Source organism: Liolophura sinensis, chromosome 4 (assembly GCF_032854445.1).
Source record: "Liolophura sinensis isolate JHLJ2023 chromosome 4, CUHK_Ljap_v2, whole genome shotgun sequence".
Lineage (NCBI taxonomy): Eukaryota > Metazoa > Mollusca > Polyplacophora > Chitonida > Chitonidae > Liolophura > Liolophura sinensis.
Window position 1 is genome coordinate 23,137,704 of NC_088298.1, and position 16,694 is coordinate 23,154,397.

The following is a 16,694-nucleotide window of genomic DNA, read 5'->3' on the forward strand; positions in this document are numbered from 1 at the left end:
TCAAGAATAGGCCTGTTCACTCATAGGATATGTTTGACCATTGTGAGTGGAAAAATCCGGTATGCCCGGGTTAAACCACTGACCTTGGGCAAGTTACTCACGAACTTCCCTACATGTGACCATGAAGGCATATAGGCCTATATACCTTCATGGTGTGACTGAGCTCAGTTCCCAAATGTAGCCGATCTAAGACCCAGTCGAGTTAAGTTATACACCGAAATATGAAATAAATTCCTCATTAAATAACACAAAAATACATGAAATTTTTCGGAAAAGTTACATGGAGTATGCACGAAAAAATGTGTGTATAAAATGCCCATTTTAAGACGACAAATATCGGTGGTATGTCTGCGGCTATCCCATAAGCGGTAGCATCGTAAGGTACGAGTCTCCAACACAGATAAACATCCGGGTTGACTCATCCATTGTCGTTTCTTGCCTGTTATTGCATTATAGCTCAGGTTTTGGTGTGTTTCTCAAAATATTTTCAGCTGTTCTCACAGTGTAGCTCATACAGATATCTCAAGGGGACAACGATATGAATGGAGAACCATTTCTCGTGGTAGCTGTGGTACTAGGTACGTGGAATTTGACGAATACGTGACTGACAGACACCAAATGACAGCTGGTTGTGGCCGTCGTTGTTGTTGTGACCCACACTTAACCTCAGGTGGCTGCTTCAACTTTCCCCTGTAATATTGGGCTAGCGGAGTATCGTAGCCTCCGTGGGAACAAATGGCAAATCATACACGTATTCACGCCATGTCTGATAAGTGTTTTCCAAACAATGGCTGCTGTCCAAAAGTGGTGTCAATTTTGGCTCTTACCTCTCAACTCACCTGTACACGCAACATCCCATGTATATTCCACTCGGTAAGGACATACTAGACCCGAATTCACCTCACTGCCATCGCTAAAGCAGCAGCCATTTTGCCACATTTATAGATACATGCACGTTAAACCTGAAAAGACCGTACGTGGGAAGGTCTGCTAGCAACCTGCAGATGGTCGTGGGTTTCCCCCGGGCTCTGCCCGGTTTCCTCCCACCATAATGCAGGTCGCCATCGTATAAGTGAAATATTCTTGAGGACGGCGTAAAACACCAATTAAATAAATAAATAAACCTGAGAAAATGAGCCTAATGGCCGCCTTGTATAAAAATGGTCTGCCGTGTCGTGAATACGGGGCTAGTGTGCCATTACCGAATGGAATATACCTGGGACGATGTATGTGCGGGTGAGCTGAGAGGTAAGAGCCAAAATTGACATTTGGACTGCAGCCATTGTTTAGAAAGGACTTATCAGGCATGGTGTGGAACAGTGTATGGTTTACTGGTGGCACTCCACCAGCCCAATGTAAAGAGAGGAGTTGAAACATCCATCTCGGGTTAGGTAGTTCTGGATAATGTTTCAGTGGCGCACACAGTTATGGATTGCATTCACTCCAAAAGGAAGCATCGTAAAATTTCAGAAAACAGTTGATTACCGGTACTAACGTCCCGGCCTGTCCAATTACTCTTTTCACAATGTTTGGCCCCAGGGCACCTGACTGTCAAAACCCCATTCTGTAAGAGGGATCAAAAGCTATAGTCCACATGATCTCTTTAGTAACAAACGGCATGGGTGAAGAAAACGGTCCTCCCAACGTTATTGCGTAGAAATTTTTGAATCGCTGTCAGAGATCTTGTATCCATTGGATTTGTATAACTTTCAGCTTGCCAGATATTCTATTTCTGCAGAGCTTTCGTGATGTAATTTTGTACAACCATGCCTGACTGGTCGCTAGAGAAGTGGCAAAAAGTGACCTTTTCCCCAGTGTTTTAACATTGGGCAGCCATTTGTTTTCAGAGTGAAAGAGTGGTCACGTGACCTCCAATTTCTGACCTGTCTCACAGAATGCTGGCTTCCTCTCCAGTCATACAGGAAGGTTGTGAGGTTTCCTAACTCCATATAAATCCATATATATTTTTGACTGTGTTATAAAGCACCAAAAGAAATAAATAAAATAATAATATAATGATTATTGTATGGGGACTGGGGTACACATTAACCATATAAATAAACAATTTTTTTTTTTTTTTTTTTTGTAAATCTAACATTAAGCAGAGTTACTGTACATCTTCAAACTTTTCAACTTGTAAAGCCTTATTTTTGGCTGGACTTTATTCATACAGTTATTAGGAAAATGACACTTAAATGATTTGTTTGTGTCACCAAAGCTGCTAACTTCATAAAACTTCCAAATTATTTCTCTAGGCCCTATAGATTTCTCAGAATGTTTCAAAATAGAGGTTGCTGAGGTGGTTGGAAAGGTTGAAGAAGTTGGGTTACCGCTAGATGGAGACAGTTGATGTATTGTAAATACATAAATGTATAATAATATTTATTTGTAACTACAAAGCTCTTACTATTGTTTAATTACTAATTTCTGTTTCAGGATTTGTGTGGATTGCCGGCTCCAGTGGCCAAGGTAAACCTTCTCAGAATTTGGTATTATTGAACATTGTTTGAAGTGAAAAACTACAAATGTGTATTGAGGGTTACTGACACCATATATTTCCCTTTTCCTGTCACTGAACTGCCTTGAAACAAATTTATCTTGCAAAGGACTCATTGATGTAATCCAGATAGATGATTTACCTGCGAATATAATTTTTCAACCATTTAGCCTGTTTTCAAGGTGTTTATTTAAGCATATTCTGAAGGCATTATTCCGTGTAGACTGATCAAATTATGGTTTTTGTGAAGCCCTGAAATCCAACCAATGTAGTTTTGTCTAATTAGGTTAAATTTGTTACAATTGCATTGAAATTTGCTCTTTTGGATAAGGAAAGGTTGAGGAATTTCCTTTTAAGCTCACTCAAGATCAGAACACTCTGTCATGTAAATGCAAAGAATGTAGTTTTCACAATAAATGAATGTGTATTGCACACACGAGAGACTAAAAAGCAATTTTAAAGATAGGGATTGGTTCCAAATGAACTTGGTAGAGCATCCGTTTTGGGACCGGTAGATCCAGGATCAACCCTTGATCAAGTCACACCTAAGACTTTAAAAGAGGAAGTTGTAACTTCCTCGCTTGGCGTTCAGCATGAAGGGGATAGTGCAACGACTGGTTGACCCGTATCAGTATAATGGCTCGGGCGGGGCGACTTACTTGCCTTCGGTAAGTCGTCTCAGTGAAGCAGCACTAAATAAAAGAGCGGTGGAAATCCGTCCTGCAACAAGGAGGCACATTACACGTACATGCACCCTAAAGATTCCTCCGTCGTCATATGACTGAAAAATTGTTGAGTACGACGTTAAACCCCAAGCACTCACTCACTCCAAATGAACTGTTACATGTATATGTATGCAAGGTAGAGTTTAATTTGCATCAAAGTAAATTAAAAATGAAAATTTATCAAAGATTACCCTAACCAGTAAAGGAATTAGGGTATATTCAATAAATTTACTGTCTCAAGTTTAAAAATCACATGACTGCAGTACATGTATATATATATCATGAACTTCCAGGCCTTTTCCTTTTCAGCTGGCATTGAAGACATGAATTCAAAAGTTGTTTCTTTGGGACAACTATGACAACCCAAAAAAAAAAATTAAAACCATCCAATCATTTTTTTTTTCACATTTTTTTTTGTAGTAAAGCTCGCTAAAGTTGGGATATTATTCAACAAATGTGAATGTTAAATTACTACCCTTAAAAATTAAGGATTTCAGGACATCTTTAAAAACATGCTCATTGGGAGCAAATGTGATGCATGTAGCCCAACAAACTCTTCAATCAGTCGCCCTTCTGTAAAGTTTTTGGGCTTTGATAAAATTCCTTTTTTTCTTATTTTTCTTTCAATGCTGTTTTTTTTTTCAGAATATTAAATGTTTTTCATTAGCCAGGGTAAGGCAAACAATTTCTACAAACCTACCATGTTTTTGTGTGTTTGTGTATACACAATTTTCCCCAACAAAGAATCATGGCTGGAATTTCCTGCCCTCTTTCGAGGGTATCAATAAAAAAATCTCCAGAATGAATTTAACATGTAATAATCAATAAATAACCATTCTTCAGGAAAAAAAATGAAAAAAAGAAGAAAAGAAATAAAAGCAAATAAGTTGACCTATCTCCCGATAATTTGCAGAAATGGATCCAAAATTCATCTTTTTTTTGCCCAAGTGAGCAATTTTTGCATTTTTTGCTCAAATGGCTGCCAACAACTAAGTGAAATATCCTTGGGTACAATGTAAAATGTGAATCTTATAAATAAAAAAATTAATTTTGGTCTTATTATCAGACCCCTTGCAGAATACTGATTTGCTGATCTTTGTTGCTGTTATTTCAGATTTCAATGATCCTTGTCCCGTGCACATGATTTATTGTCCAAAATCAAGGTCGTGTGAGGACATCTTGTCTTCAGCATGTGCGGCGCCAGTGTGTAAAGGTAACACTCATTTTGTAAAGGTAACACTCATTTTGTAAAGTCCAATAAGGCTGCACTGAATCACATCCCTGAAGGTCACTCTCCCATTTAAAGGGTGGGTGGTTAGGAGTAAACTGTGGGTAGTGGGAACTCAGAAAATGGCTCATGGCTAGTTAAAGGGTTAAAGGGGTAGAAGTTAACTGAAGAGCTACTGTAGCTTTAAGACAGATTTTAATTTTGTAAACTTGTGTATGGTAGAGTGGATAAACCTCCTCCTTTTTTGTTTTTTTTTTCTTTTTTTGTTGTTAATGCATTCGGAAAAAAATTCTGGCCCTATTTAAATGCAATAGAAAGCTTTGGAAAACTAAATATATTATACTGATATATATATAATTATGTATTCAACCTTTATGCTGAAAAACATCAACTTCATTGCGTGACTCTCAAAGGCTTATTACTATCCTTGTTTCATTACATTCTGTTGCCTAGAACTTGATTCTCACTGTCCTAACAGAACCCACATACTGCAGGCTTTAATAGGCAAGATTCCACTTCTTATAATGTCATGCCTCAAAAAAAAATCTTGTGTTACGTCTTATTTATTTATTTGATTGGTATTTTACGCCGTACTCAAGAATGTTTTACTTATACGACGGTGACCAGCTTATTCCAGTTCCAAGAGAAAGTAGGGGGAAATAATAAATGGATTCATTGTTCAAAAAGTTTTTGATATTTGATATTAAAGGAACACTGGCTATTTTGCCCCGATAACCAAAAGATCTTCAAAACTAAAATCTTCAGTAGTTTTTATAAAATTTGCCAGTTCTGACAAGATAATATTCTTCATGTGACTTTGAATGAGGCAGATATGACGTTGAGAAAGGCGGTTACACTGGAGTAATGTCAGGAACGTGCAAAAAGCATGGAATGATTTGTGCCTTTACACCAGCTATGCATTATGTCATGTGTGGCTCGAGGCAATTTAAGCGGAAAAGGCAAAAGAAAAGTCATTTTCCTATTTCAGACGACCACCATTTTTTTTAACAGAAATGTAGCAAAATCTCGCATTCCAGGGGAGGTGTGTGCTAATTTTTGACTTAACAGCCGATGCTTCAACCTTGCTGTTGTGGCGAGGGCAGTGGTGCGCAATGTGAAATGCGAATGTCACTTATTATGCTCTGTGACTTACATCAGCAGTGTTTAGTAATAATACACTGCAGTTTACTTTTTTGACAATGTAGGAATCTCGTTTGTTATCATTTTAACCATGTTTTCACACAGACTGAGGTTTTAATAATGGCATAATGAAGATCTTCCAGAAAAATTCAGCTCAATATCACTTGTTCCCTTGTGGGATGAGAGTTCAATTCTGTACACTGGCCAACTTTTATTTTTCTTTCTATTCAGTTTTATCAGTAAGTTGAGAAGGCTCCCATTTCTCTATTGAACGCACATTTTTTTCGTCAAGGCTTTTGTGTAGTCATTTGTTCATTGTTTATTTGGTTGAGTTTTTGCACCATACTCAGGGTATTTTACTTATATGAGGCCAGCAGAAATATGGTGAGAGGAAAACAGACAGGACCGGGTGGAAAGTGTCAACCATGCGTAGGTTCATTGCAGATTGTTCATGTATGATCATCATAGTGATGGTGAACACATATAACACATTTATATGCAATTTTCAGATTTGAAAATTCCATGCGACAATGAGTCCAAATGCTACCGTCTGTCAGATCGCTGTGACCAGATAGCAGACTGTAAGGATGGAGTTGATGAACTGTTCTGCTTTTCGTATCTCACACCGTCCAGACGCAAGTGTATTCTGACCGGCAAGTGCGACACAATCACAACCACAACAACAACAACGAGAAGGCCGTATTGCAGCATGTATTCCTGCGACTTTGGCCAAACCTGCTACATTGAGTACGAACGCTGCGACGGCTTAACGAAGTGCAATGATAAGTCAGATGAGATGAACTGTTATGTGGACTGTGGCAGTCGGTTTAGATGTGATGACGGGCAAGGCTGTTACTCCTCTGCCTCTCAGTGTGATGATTATAATGATTGTGTAGATGGATCAGATGAGGCCAACTGTCCTACAAGAGCTACAGGTAGGTTTAGTCATATGACAATGTCCTACAAGAGCTACAGGTAGGTTTAGTCATATGACACTGTCCTGCAAGAGCTACAGGTATGTTTAGTCATATGACACTGTCCTGCAAGAGCTACAGGTAGGTTGAGTCATATGACAATGTCCTACAAGAGCTACAGGTATGTTTAGTCGTATGACACTTTCCTACAAGAACTACAGATAGGTTTAGTCATATGACAATGTCCTACAAGAGCTACAGGTATGTTTAGTCACATGACACTGTCCTAGAAGAGCTACAGGTATGTTTAGTCATATGACACTGTCCTACAAGAGCTACAGGTATGTTTAGTCATATGACACTGTCCCATGAGAGCCACAGGTATGTTTAGTCATATGACACTGTCCTACAAGAGCTACAGGTAGGTTGAGTCATATGACACTGTCCTGCAAGAGCTACAGGTAGGTTGAGTCATATGACACTGTCCTAGAAGAGCTACAGGTATGTTTAGTCATATGACACTGTCCCATGAGAGCCACAGGTATGTTTAGTCATATGACACGGTCCTACAAGAACTACAGGTAGGTTGAGTCATATGACACTGTTCTACAAGAACTACAGGTAGGTTGAGTCATATGACACTGTCCTAGAAGAGCTACAGGTATGTTTAGTCATATGACACTGTCCTACAAGAGCTACAGGTAGGTTGAGTCATATGACACTGTCCTACAAGAGCTACAGGTATGTTTAGTCATATGACACTGTCCTACAAGAGCTACAGGTAGGTTGAGTCATATGACACTGTCCTAGAAGAGCTACAGGTATGTTTAGTCATATGACACTGTCCTGCAAGAGCTTCAGGTATGTTTACTCATATGACACTGTTCTACAAGAGCTACTTCATGCTTAGTTATATGTATTTGGCAGATTGATTGATACATTTATGATGGATGTACATGAAAATGTTGAACTTTGAAAGTATTTATTGAAATGAGTCTGAAAATTAAAAATGTTTTCAGCAAAAATATAATAATGTACTTGTTACCTACCGCATGCTAGGAGACCAGCTTTGAAGTTCAAACACAATAATGTACAATTAAAGCATATGTCTGTTTTGGGGAAAATTTTGAAGAACTTTTTTCCTGGATATTATTATGTAAGGTTTTACATCTGACCTGTACATGCACTTTATGTTAGTGTTTTCTTTGTCTTTAATAGTGTTATTTGCCTTAAAAGAAGCAGCCAAGACTATATACATGTGTACGAGTATTGTGAATCAGAATCTTATATGGTTACATTGTATTTAATGTCAGGGGTTGGACGTCATCCTGCCTTCTCAACAAAACTCAAAACATTACTCAAAGTCAGGAGTTGGATGTCATCCTGCCTTCTCAACAAACCTCAAAACATTACTCAAAGTCAGGAGTTGGACATCATCCTGCCTTCTCAACAAACCTCAAAACATTACTCAAAGTCAGGGGTTGGACATCATCCTGCCTTCTCAACAAACCTCAAAACATTACTCAAATTCAGGAGTTGGACGTCATCCTGCCTTCTCAACAAACCTCAAAACATTACTCAAAGTCAGGAGTTGGACGTCATCCTGCCTTCTCAACAAACCTCAAAACATTACTCAAAGTCAGGAGTTGGACGTCATCTTGCCTTCTCAACAAACCTCAAAACATTACTCAAATTCAGGAGTTGGACATCATCCTGTCTTCTCAACAAACCTCAAAACATTACTCAAAGTCAGGAGTTGGACATCATCCTGCCTTCTCAACAAACCTCAAAACATTACTCAAAGTCAGGGGTTGGACATCATCCTGTCTTCTCAACAAACCTCAAAACATTACTCAAATTCAGGAGTTGGACATCATCCTGCCTTCTCAACAAACCTCAAAACATTACTCAAAGTCAGGAGTTGGACATCATCCTGCCTTCTCAACAAACCTCAAAACATTACTCAAAGTCAGGAGTTGGACATCATCCTGTCTTCTCAACAAACCTCAAAACATTACTCAAAGTCAGGAGTTGGACGTCATCTTGCCTTCTCAACAAACCTCAAAACATTACTCAAAGTCAGGAGTTGGACATCATCCTGCCTTCTCAACAAACCTCAAAACATTACTCAAAGTCAGGAGTTGGACATCATCCTGCCTTCTCAACAAACCTCAAAACATTACTCAAATTCAGGAGTTGGACATCATCCTGTCTTCTCAACAAAACTCAAAACATTACTCAAAGTCAGGGGTTGGACGTCATCTTGCCTTCTCAACAAACCTCAAAACATTACTCAAAGTCAGGAGTTGGACATCATCCTGCCTTCTCAACAAACCTCAAAACATTAATCAAAGTCAGGGGTTGGACATCATCCTGTCTTCTCAACAAACCTCAAAACATTACTCAAAGTCAGGAGTTGGACATCATCCTGCCTTCTCAACAAACCTCAAAACATTACTCAAAGTCAGGAGTTGGACATCATCCTGCCTTCTCAACAAACCTCAAAACATTACTCAAAGTCAGGAGTTGGACATCATCCTGCCTTCTCAACAAACCTCAAAACATTACTCAAAGTCAGGAGTTGGACGTCATCTTGCCTTCTCAACAAACCTCAAAACATTATTCAAACCTCAATAGAACTCTAGAAATCAGGCCACAAATGAATGGTCTTAATGTAATAATCACAGATGAAATTTTGTGTCAAATACAGCAGATAAATCAGTACACAAACCTCTGTTACACCCAGGTTTGAGTGTGGGGCCTATCGTAGGAGCAGTGGTGGGCATCATTATACTAACAGTCCTTGTCATCTGCCTCAAGTCTGTCAGTAAGTCTTTTGCTTTCTTGTGTCACTGGCTGTGCGACTGCTTGGGCGGTCAAGTGGTTGGAGCATCTTCCTCCAAGTCGGGAGATCGCAGGATCAAACCCAGGGTGGTGTCATACCAAAGATTTTAAAAATGGTATTTTAAAACCATGTTATTGACGTGAAACATCTGTTTCTTAGGGTAGGAAGATCTGCCAGCAACCTGATGATAGTTGTGGGTTTTCCCCGGGCTCTGCACGGTTTCCTCCCACCATAAGGCTGGCCGACTTGGTATAAGTGAAATATTCTTATGGCGTGAAACAACTATCAAATGAAATAAATCTGTTTCCCAGGTCATCATTATGACATCCGAACAAAGACAGAATAAGGTTAGAGTAGAAAGGAATACATTGTAAATGATGCACCCCAATCAGATGTTGATGTGACAATGGCTTGAGGTACGGCTCTACACTAGTGCCACCTCACAGGGTCAAAAAGTACGCCACCTTCCCATTTAATACATGTTTTCTTTGTTGAAAAATCGTATGTTTATGAAATCACAGTTTTCACTAAACATTAAATTGATTTGCTCGGTTTGAAATAAAGTACTGTTATTGTGTCTTGTTATTGGGTTTATAATATGGACATGTTAGATTTGATTTGAATGAAACAAAACAAGACAAAAGTAAAGATGTCAGGATGTTGGTGTTAAAGATTCCTGGTAAATTTGTGGTTTTAAATTAATTATGTTTTTGACTTGGCTTATGTTCTACCCTGACATGCCTGAGCATCGGCGTCTAGGTTTTCTCCCTCCATAATGTTGAGCTGCTGTGAAATATACTGGAATACGGTATAAATTACAAACCAGACGCATAAACAAACAAGTGAATTACATATTCTCATCCTGTGTTTCAGTGCAAAAGGCAGGGAGACGGGAAAGCCCGGGTGCAGTGGCATACCACACAGCTGCCAACTATCGCCAAGCCAACTCCATGTTTCAGAGCTCACATACCTACAACAACAACAACAGCAGTAGTTCTCAGTCATATCCTCGGTCAGCATCCTCGGCCACCTCGGCCAATGGACACAGCGGCAATTCACCGTATGCGACCTCCAACAGTGGTCAAACAGGGGCTACAACGACCTACCCTCCGCAGTCTCCAGCGAGACCAGAACATTTCCCACACAATGATCCTTCCAGATTGCCATACACTTACCCGGTATCGGTTGATCCAGCTGGCCCAGAGTCACCCCCCTGCGCCCCACCTCCAGCATACGAAACACTGTTTCCTCAGAAATAGGTTTCCAAGCTCACTTAACTATGCAAGAAAAAATGACTAAATGGTACATGTACTTCAACTGTTTGAATCTCAACGACTGCATGTGTATTAAATATTAGAGTTGTAATTAAGAGAGATGAAATGTTTGATGTCACTGTTCATGTATATATTGAATAATAGTTTATTCAACCTTCTAGCTCGTGGTGATATGACTGAAAAATTGTTGAGTACAACGTTAAACCCCAAGCACTCGCTCAGCCGTCTCGCAGCCTGCTGATGTCTATTGGTTTCCCCATCCCATCCCGGTGTCCTCTCACCATAATGCTGGCGGCCATCATGTAAGTAAAATATTTTAGAGGACAGTGTAATTACCAGTCAAATAAATAAATATGTTTTGTTGCTGATTGATAAATGTATAATGTACATGGAGGAACTTTTTAATCAAGGATATTTGTAATGTTAAAGAATTGAGTATCAGCACTTATACACTGTATGTATACATGTGATGGAATTAAGCCGTTATGATTTGCATGCATATTGGTTAACTTGAAGTGTATGAAATGCCCTTTTCCTGGCAGTGTTATACCAGTTTTCCCCAATGTAGTGAAGATATGAAGCAAATCATGAGGAAGGAGCAGTTTGAGAGGCTTGGTCTCCACCCATCTCACTCATTGGTTTGGCTGTGTGAGAACCTTGGTCTCCACCCATCTCACTCATTTGTTTGGCAGTTTGAGAACCTTGGTCTCCACCCATCTCACTCATTGGTTTGGCAGTGTGAGAACCTTGGTCTCCACCGATGTCACTCATTGGTTTGGCAGTTTGAGAACCTTGGTCTCCACTCATCTCACTCATTGGTTTGACAGTGTGAGAACCTTGGTCTCCACCCATCTCACTCATTGGTTTGGCAGTGTGAGAACCTTGGTCTCCACCCATCTCACTCATTGGTTTGGCAGTGTGAGAACCTTGGTCTCCACCGATGTCACTCATTGGTTTGACAGTGTGAGAACCTTGGTCTCCACCCATCTCACTCATTGGTTTGGCAGTTTGAGAACCTTGGTCTCCACCCATCTCACTCATTGGTTTGGCTGTGTGAGAACCTTGGTCTCCACCCATCTCACTCATTGGTTTGGCAGTGTGAGAACCTTGGTCTCCACCCTTCTCACTCATTGGTTTGGCAGTGTGAGAACCTTGGTCTCCACCCATCTCACTCATTGGTTTGGCAGTTTGAGAACCTTGGTCTCCACCCATCTCTCATTGGTTTGGCAGTTTGAGAACCTTGGTCTCCACCCATCTCACTCATATTTTGGGCAGTTTGAGAACCTAGGTCTCCACCCATCTCACTCATTTGTTTGGCAGTGTGAGAAGCTTGGTCTCCACCCATCTCACGCGTTGGTTTGGCAGTGTTAGGACCTTGGTCTCCACCCATCTCACTCATTGGTTTGGCAGTTTGAGAACCTTGGTCTCCACCCATCTCACTTGTTGGTTTGGCAGTTTGAAAACCTTGGTCTCCACCGATCTCACTCATTGGTTGGGCAGTGTGAAAACCTTGGTCTCCACCGATGTCACTCATTGGTTTGGCAGTGTGAGAACCTTGGTCTCCACTCATCTCACTCATTGGTTTGGCAGTGTGAGAACCTTGGTCTCCACCCATCTCACTCATTTGTTTGGCAGTTTGAGACCCTTGGTCTCCACCCATCTCACTCATTGGTTTGGCAGTGTGAGAACCTTGGTCTCCACCCATCTCACTCATATTTTGGGCAGTTTGAGAACCTTGGTCTCCACCCATCTCACTCATTTGTTTGGCAGTGTGAGAAGCTTGGTCTCCACCCATCTCACGCGTTGGTTTGGCAGTGTTAGGACCTTGGTCTCCACCCATCTCACTCATTGGTTTGGCAGTTTGAGAACCTTGGTCTCCACCCATCTCACTTGTTGGTTTGGCAGATTGAGAACCTTGGCCTCCACCCATCTCACTCATTGGTTTGACAGTGTGAGAACCTTGGTCTCCACCCATCTCACTCGTTGGTTTGGCAGTTTGAGAACCTTGGTCTCCACTCATCTCACTCGTTGGTTTGGCAGTTTGAGAACCTTGGTCTCCACCCATCTCACTCATTGGTTTGGCAGTTTGAGAACCTTGGTCTCCACCCATTGGGCTGTTGGGTTCTAGGACTGATTCCACAAACATGACAAAGACATTTCTGACTTAAGTCAAAATTTAAAAACTGCACTTAGTTTTTGGTTATGGAAGTTGAATTTTGCACACAATTGTCTTTGATGTACGGCTGACTTGAATACAGTATGTTGTACACCTATCATGTATCTTGTGTCTGGTTGACCTATATACCGTATGTTGTACACCTGTCACGTATCTGGTGTACAGTTGACTTGAATACAGCATGTTGTACACCTATCATGTATCTGGTGTACGGTTGACCTAAATACCGTATGTTGTACACCTGTCAGGTATCTGGTGTACGGTTGGCTTGAATACAGTGTGTTGTACACCTATCATGTATCTGGTGTACGGCTGACTTGAGTACAGTGTGTTGTACACCTATAATGTATCTGGTGTACGGTTGACTTGAATACAGCATGTTGTACACCTGTCACGTATCTGGTGTACGGCCGACTTGAATATAGCGTGTTGTACACCTATCAGGTATCTGGTGTACGGCTGACTTGAATATAGCGTGTTGTACACCTATCGTGTATCTGGTGTACAGTTCACTTGAATACAGCATGTTGTACACCTATCATGTATCTGGTGTACGGCTGACTTGAATACAGTGTGTTGTACACCTATCATGTGTCTTGTGTATGGCTGATTTGAATACAGTGTGTTGTACACCTGTCATGTATCTGGTGTACGCCTGACTTGAATACAGCATGTTGTACACCTGTCATGTATCTGGTGTACGCCTGACTTGAATACAGTGTGTTGTACACCTATCATGTGTCTTGTGTATGGCTGACTTGAATACAGCATGTGACAATGAACGACGTAAAACTGTGTCCATGGCTAACATGAACAGTTTACCCGAGTCTGAAGGTTCTGTTGACCTAAGAGAGGTGTTTTTAGTTTTATTTGGGAAGTAGGAGGAGTAAGTTTCAGCAATACAACAAGTAATATTGTATTGTATTTATTTACCACTAAAACTGCACTTTTTTGAGCGAACTTTTGGGTGATTTACCTAATCTTGTTATGATGTTTACATGCATGTATGTGATCTATACTGTTGACTTTATGTATAGTGTTTACTGATGTGCGGTTTACTGTTGATATGTGTACCGATCTTTTCGATTTATATATCGTATTGACACTTACGTCATTTTGGCGTGTGATAGGTTGGCATGTGACAGGTTGGCATTTATGTACATAGAATGTTGTATCCTCAGAGGATTTCGGTTTATGTCCTCAAGTTGACATTTGTGTCACATACATACACTGTTGTATCCGAAAATGGATTAAGGTTTATAGCATCACGTTGACACTGATGTTATATCAGCATGTTGACATGTGTGTCAATACACTGTTGTATTCCAGATAGATTAAGGTTTATAGCGTCATGTTGACATTTGTGTCACATTCTCATATGTTATGTTGACACTCATTTACATAAACTGCTCTATCCCCATAGGAATATGATGTATGGCAGACACTTCATACTTGTGATAGTTCTCCAGTTACCTCCCCTTTCCTGAATTTCGATTTTTGTATTTCACGTTAAGTTTATCATTTTTAAAGTGACACATTTTCCTTGATTCTGATTGATTTATCCATCTAATAGGGACATTTAAGAGGTGTGTTTTTATTTCTTGTTTTATCCGAGAAACTCAGGTACTGGTCTCAAAGTTTCATTTTAAGCCTTTATGTTCCTCTGAAAGGGCGTTTTAACATATTGCACTGAAGGTGAAACACAATATTTTCAAAACTTTTTTTTGATTTGGAATAGGGCTTGCTGCTGATTTAAATTGTTGCTGGCAATTCCTTCTAGTTGATGGCCATTTTGAATCTGCATTTGGCGTATTTGTAATAGGAATTTCAGAACAGTATGATATATGTAGTCTAGTATTACTCAGAATTTTGGTTGACCATGCCATTTAACTGACAACCAAGACCTATCTCCGACAAGTAGTCATAATTTATTGCTGCCCTATCTAATTCTTATCTTTGAAGGAAAATTGTTGAAAGCACACAAAAACTGAGAAGGAGTAATTAAAGTTTGGTGATATTTCTTGTTTGTTATCGTGGTTTGTTTAAATATGCACTGTAACTACATAGAGTTACGTCTTTCTTTCGTTTTTGTTAAGCCTGGTAAGCATGTTAAGTTATTGTGTGTCACTAAAATTGTTGAGTTAAGAAGTCCGTCAAAATGCTTAGGGACAAAAGTATGTGTATGGTTATGTTATAAAATATTGGAAAAAATGGTGTGATCTGGATCTGTGAAACACTGCGGCTTGCACAATCAGACAGGAAAATTTGATATTAAACACATTTATCGGTCTCTCAGAAGGATTACATCATTTTAATACGTCAGTACATTTTCATGGCAAACAGTTGTAAGGTTTTTTCGAAGCCAGCTTTAATATTTTTGTTAGTGGTCTAAACGATTGTTTAGTTACCCTTTGGCAAGATTTGTAGATTTATTCCCATTTTGCGATACTTACGTTTTTCACCCTCCATAAGACCAAAACAGATCGATCGCCAAAACATTTAGTAATGTATTGTAATAGTCGTATCAAAATGCAGGGTTTGCAGATTTTAAGTTGCAAAGTTATGCCCCTTGCCAGATATTCTTTTGAACCAAGAAGTTTATATGCGTTCGTGCAGTATTTCTAAATGTTGCTGCTCTGATGTACCACTAGGACCAATGTTAACACGTAGTACTACATGTTCCTGCATGAGTGACACTTGTTGTTTAATCATTCATGGTTGTCATGGCGATACGAAAAAAGGGAGTAGTCATGGATATGTGTTCCAGTCATAAAAAAAGTCCTGAAATTTGAAGATTTTGGACAGAATTTTGAATCTTCACGTAAAGAATCTTTATCCGAATGTGTACTAATATTGTAGCTTGTTCTTCACTGGATATTTATTTTTCTTTTTTAAATCCTGGTGAAACGGTTACATTTGCACTGATGTACATAATTTAATGGTACAGTACTTGTTTCCAGATTTTGCCCTCTCATGTACTGGAAGTGGGAAATCATTGTTCTGTTAAACAATGAAAAGTTAAGCATCTTTGCATGTAACGTAAATATCAGTGGCAACCCTGACCACGGCGATTGTGCAATACAACCACATGGGTGTTTTCGTACCATTTCATGATATTAAAGTTTTACTGTTACATTTTGGTTTATTGACACTAAGTTCAGGATAACAGTAAAATGTACAGTTATTAACAGAGCTGTGTGATCTGAAAAAAAAAACAAGCAAGCTGAAAGGGAAGTTTTATCTTGAGGCATTTTTGTAACGTGGCAAATTAGGATGAGCTTTGAAGTTCGCCATGCTAGACTGAAGCAGCATTCACATGGTGCGAGTTGTTGTATCGACTCGTTGAATTCGACAATTGAAATGAAAATATTTATTTATTTGATTGATTTTTTTTTACGCCATATTCAAGAATATTTTACTTATACGACGGCGGCCAGCATTATTATGGGAGGAAACCAAACAGAACCCAGGAGCGAATCCACGACTATCTGCAAATTTCTGGCAGATTTTCCAACGTACGGCCAGAGAGGAAGGCAGCATGCGCTGGGTTTAACAGAAATCGCATTGTTGGGGGGTTCCTGAGTGATTGTGCTGCACTAGCACGCTAACCACCGGGCCTCGGACAATAAGACTGTTTTAGAAGCCGTGTTCATCGCATGAATGTCGAATTCAACAGGTTGACTTTACAATCGCACTTTGTGAATGCGACATTAACTTCATATCTGGACACAAAGCGATTCTTGCTGACAAGTGTAAAGCTTTGTCGCTTTTTTGTTTTCTGATCTGATTGTAAACATATATTTGAAATGTTAGCTGTTCTACATTTTGATACGTGCAGGTCATGTAGAGAATGTTTTCTTTTTTGAATTTACCATTTTTTATTAACCCTTTCATT

The 16,694-nt window shown here is 39.7% G+C and overlaps 1 protein-coding gene across 1 annotated transcript; it reads left to right on the forward strand.

Annotated features, from left to right (window-relative positions):
- The first annotated feature begins 469 nt into the window (after positions 1–469).
- On the forward strand, positions 470–11,351 carry LOC135464903 (low-density lipoprotein receptor-related protein 6-like). Its single transcript, XM_064742471.1, has 6 exons — positions 470–578; positions 2,437–2,469; positions 4,337–4,435; positions 6,100–6,525; positions 9,251–9,331; positions 10,223–11,351. Exons 1-6 carry the CDS (start codon positions 539–541, stop codon positions 10,606–10,608), a joined length of 1,065 nt encoding a protein of 354 aa, XP_064598541.1. The 5' UTR covers positions 470–538; the 3' UTR covers positions 10,609–11,351.
- Positions 11,352–16,694: the final 5,343 nt, after the last annotated feature.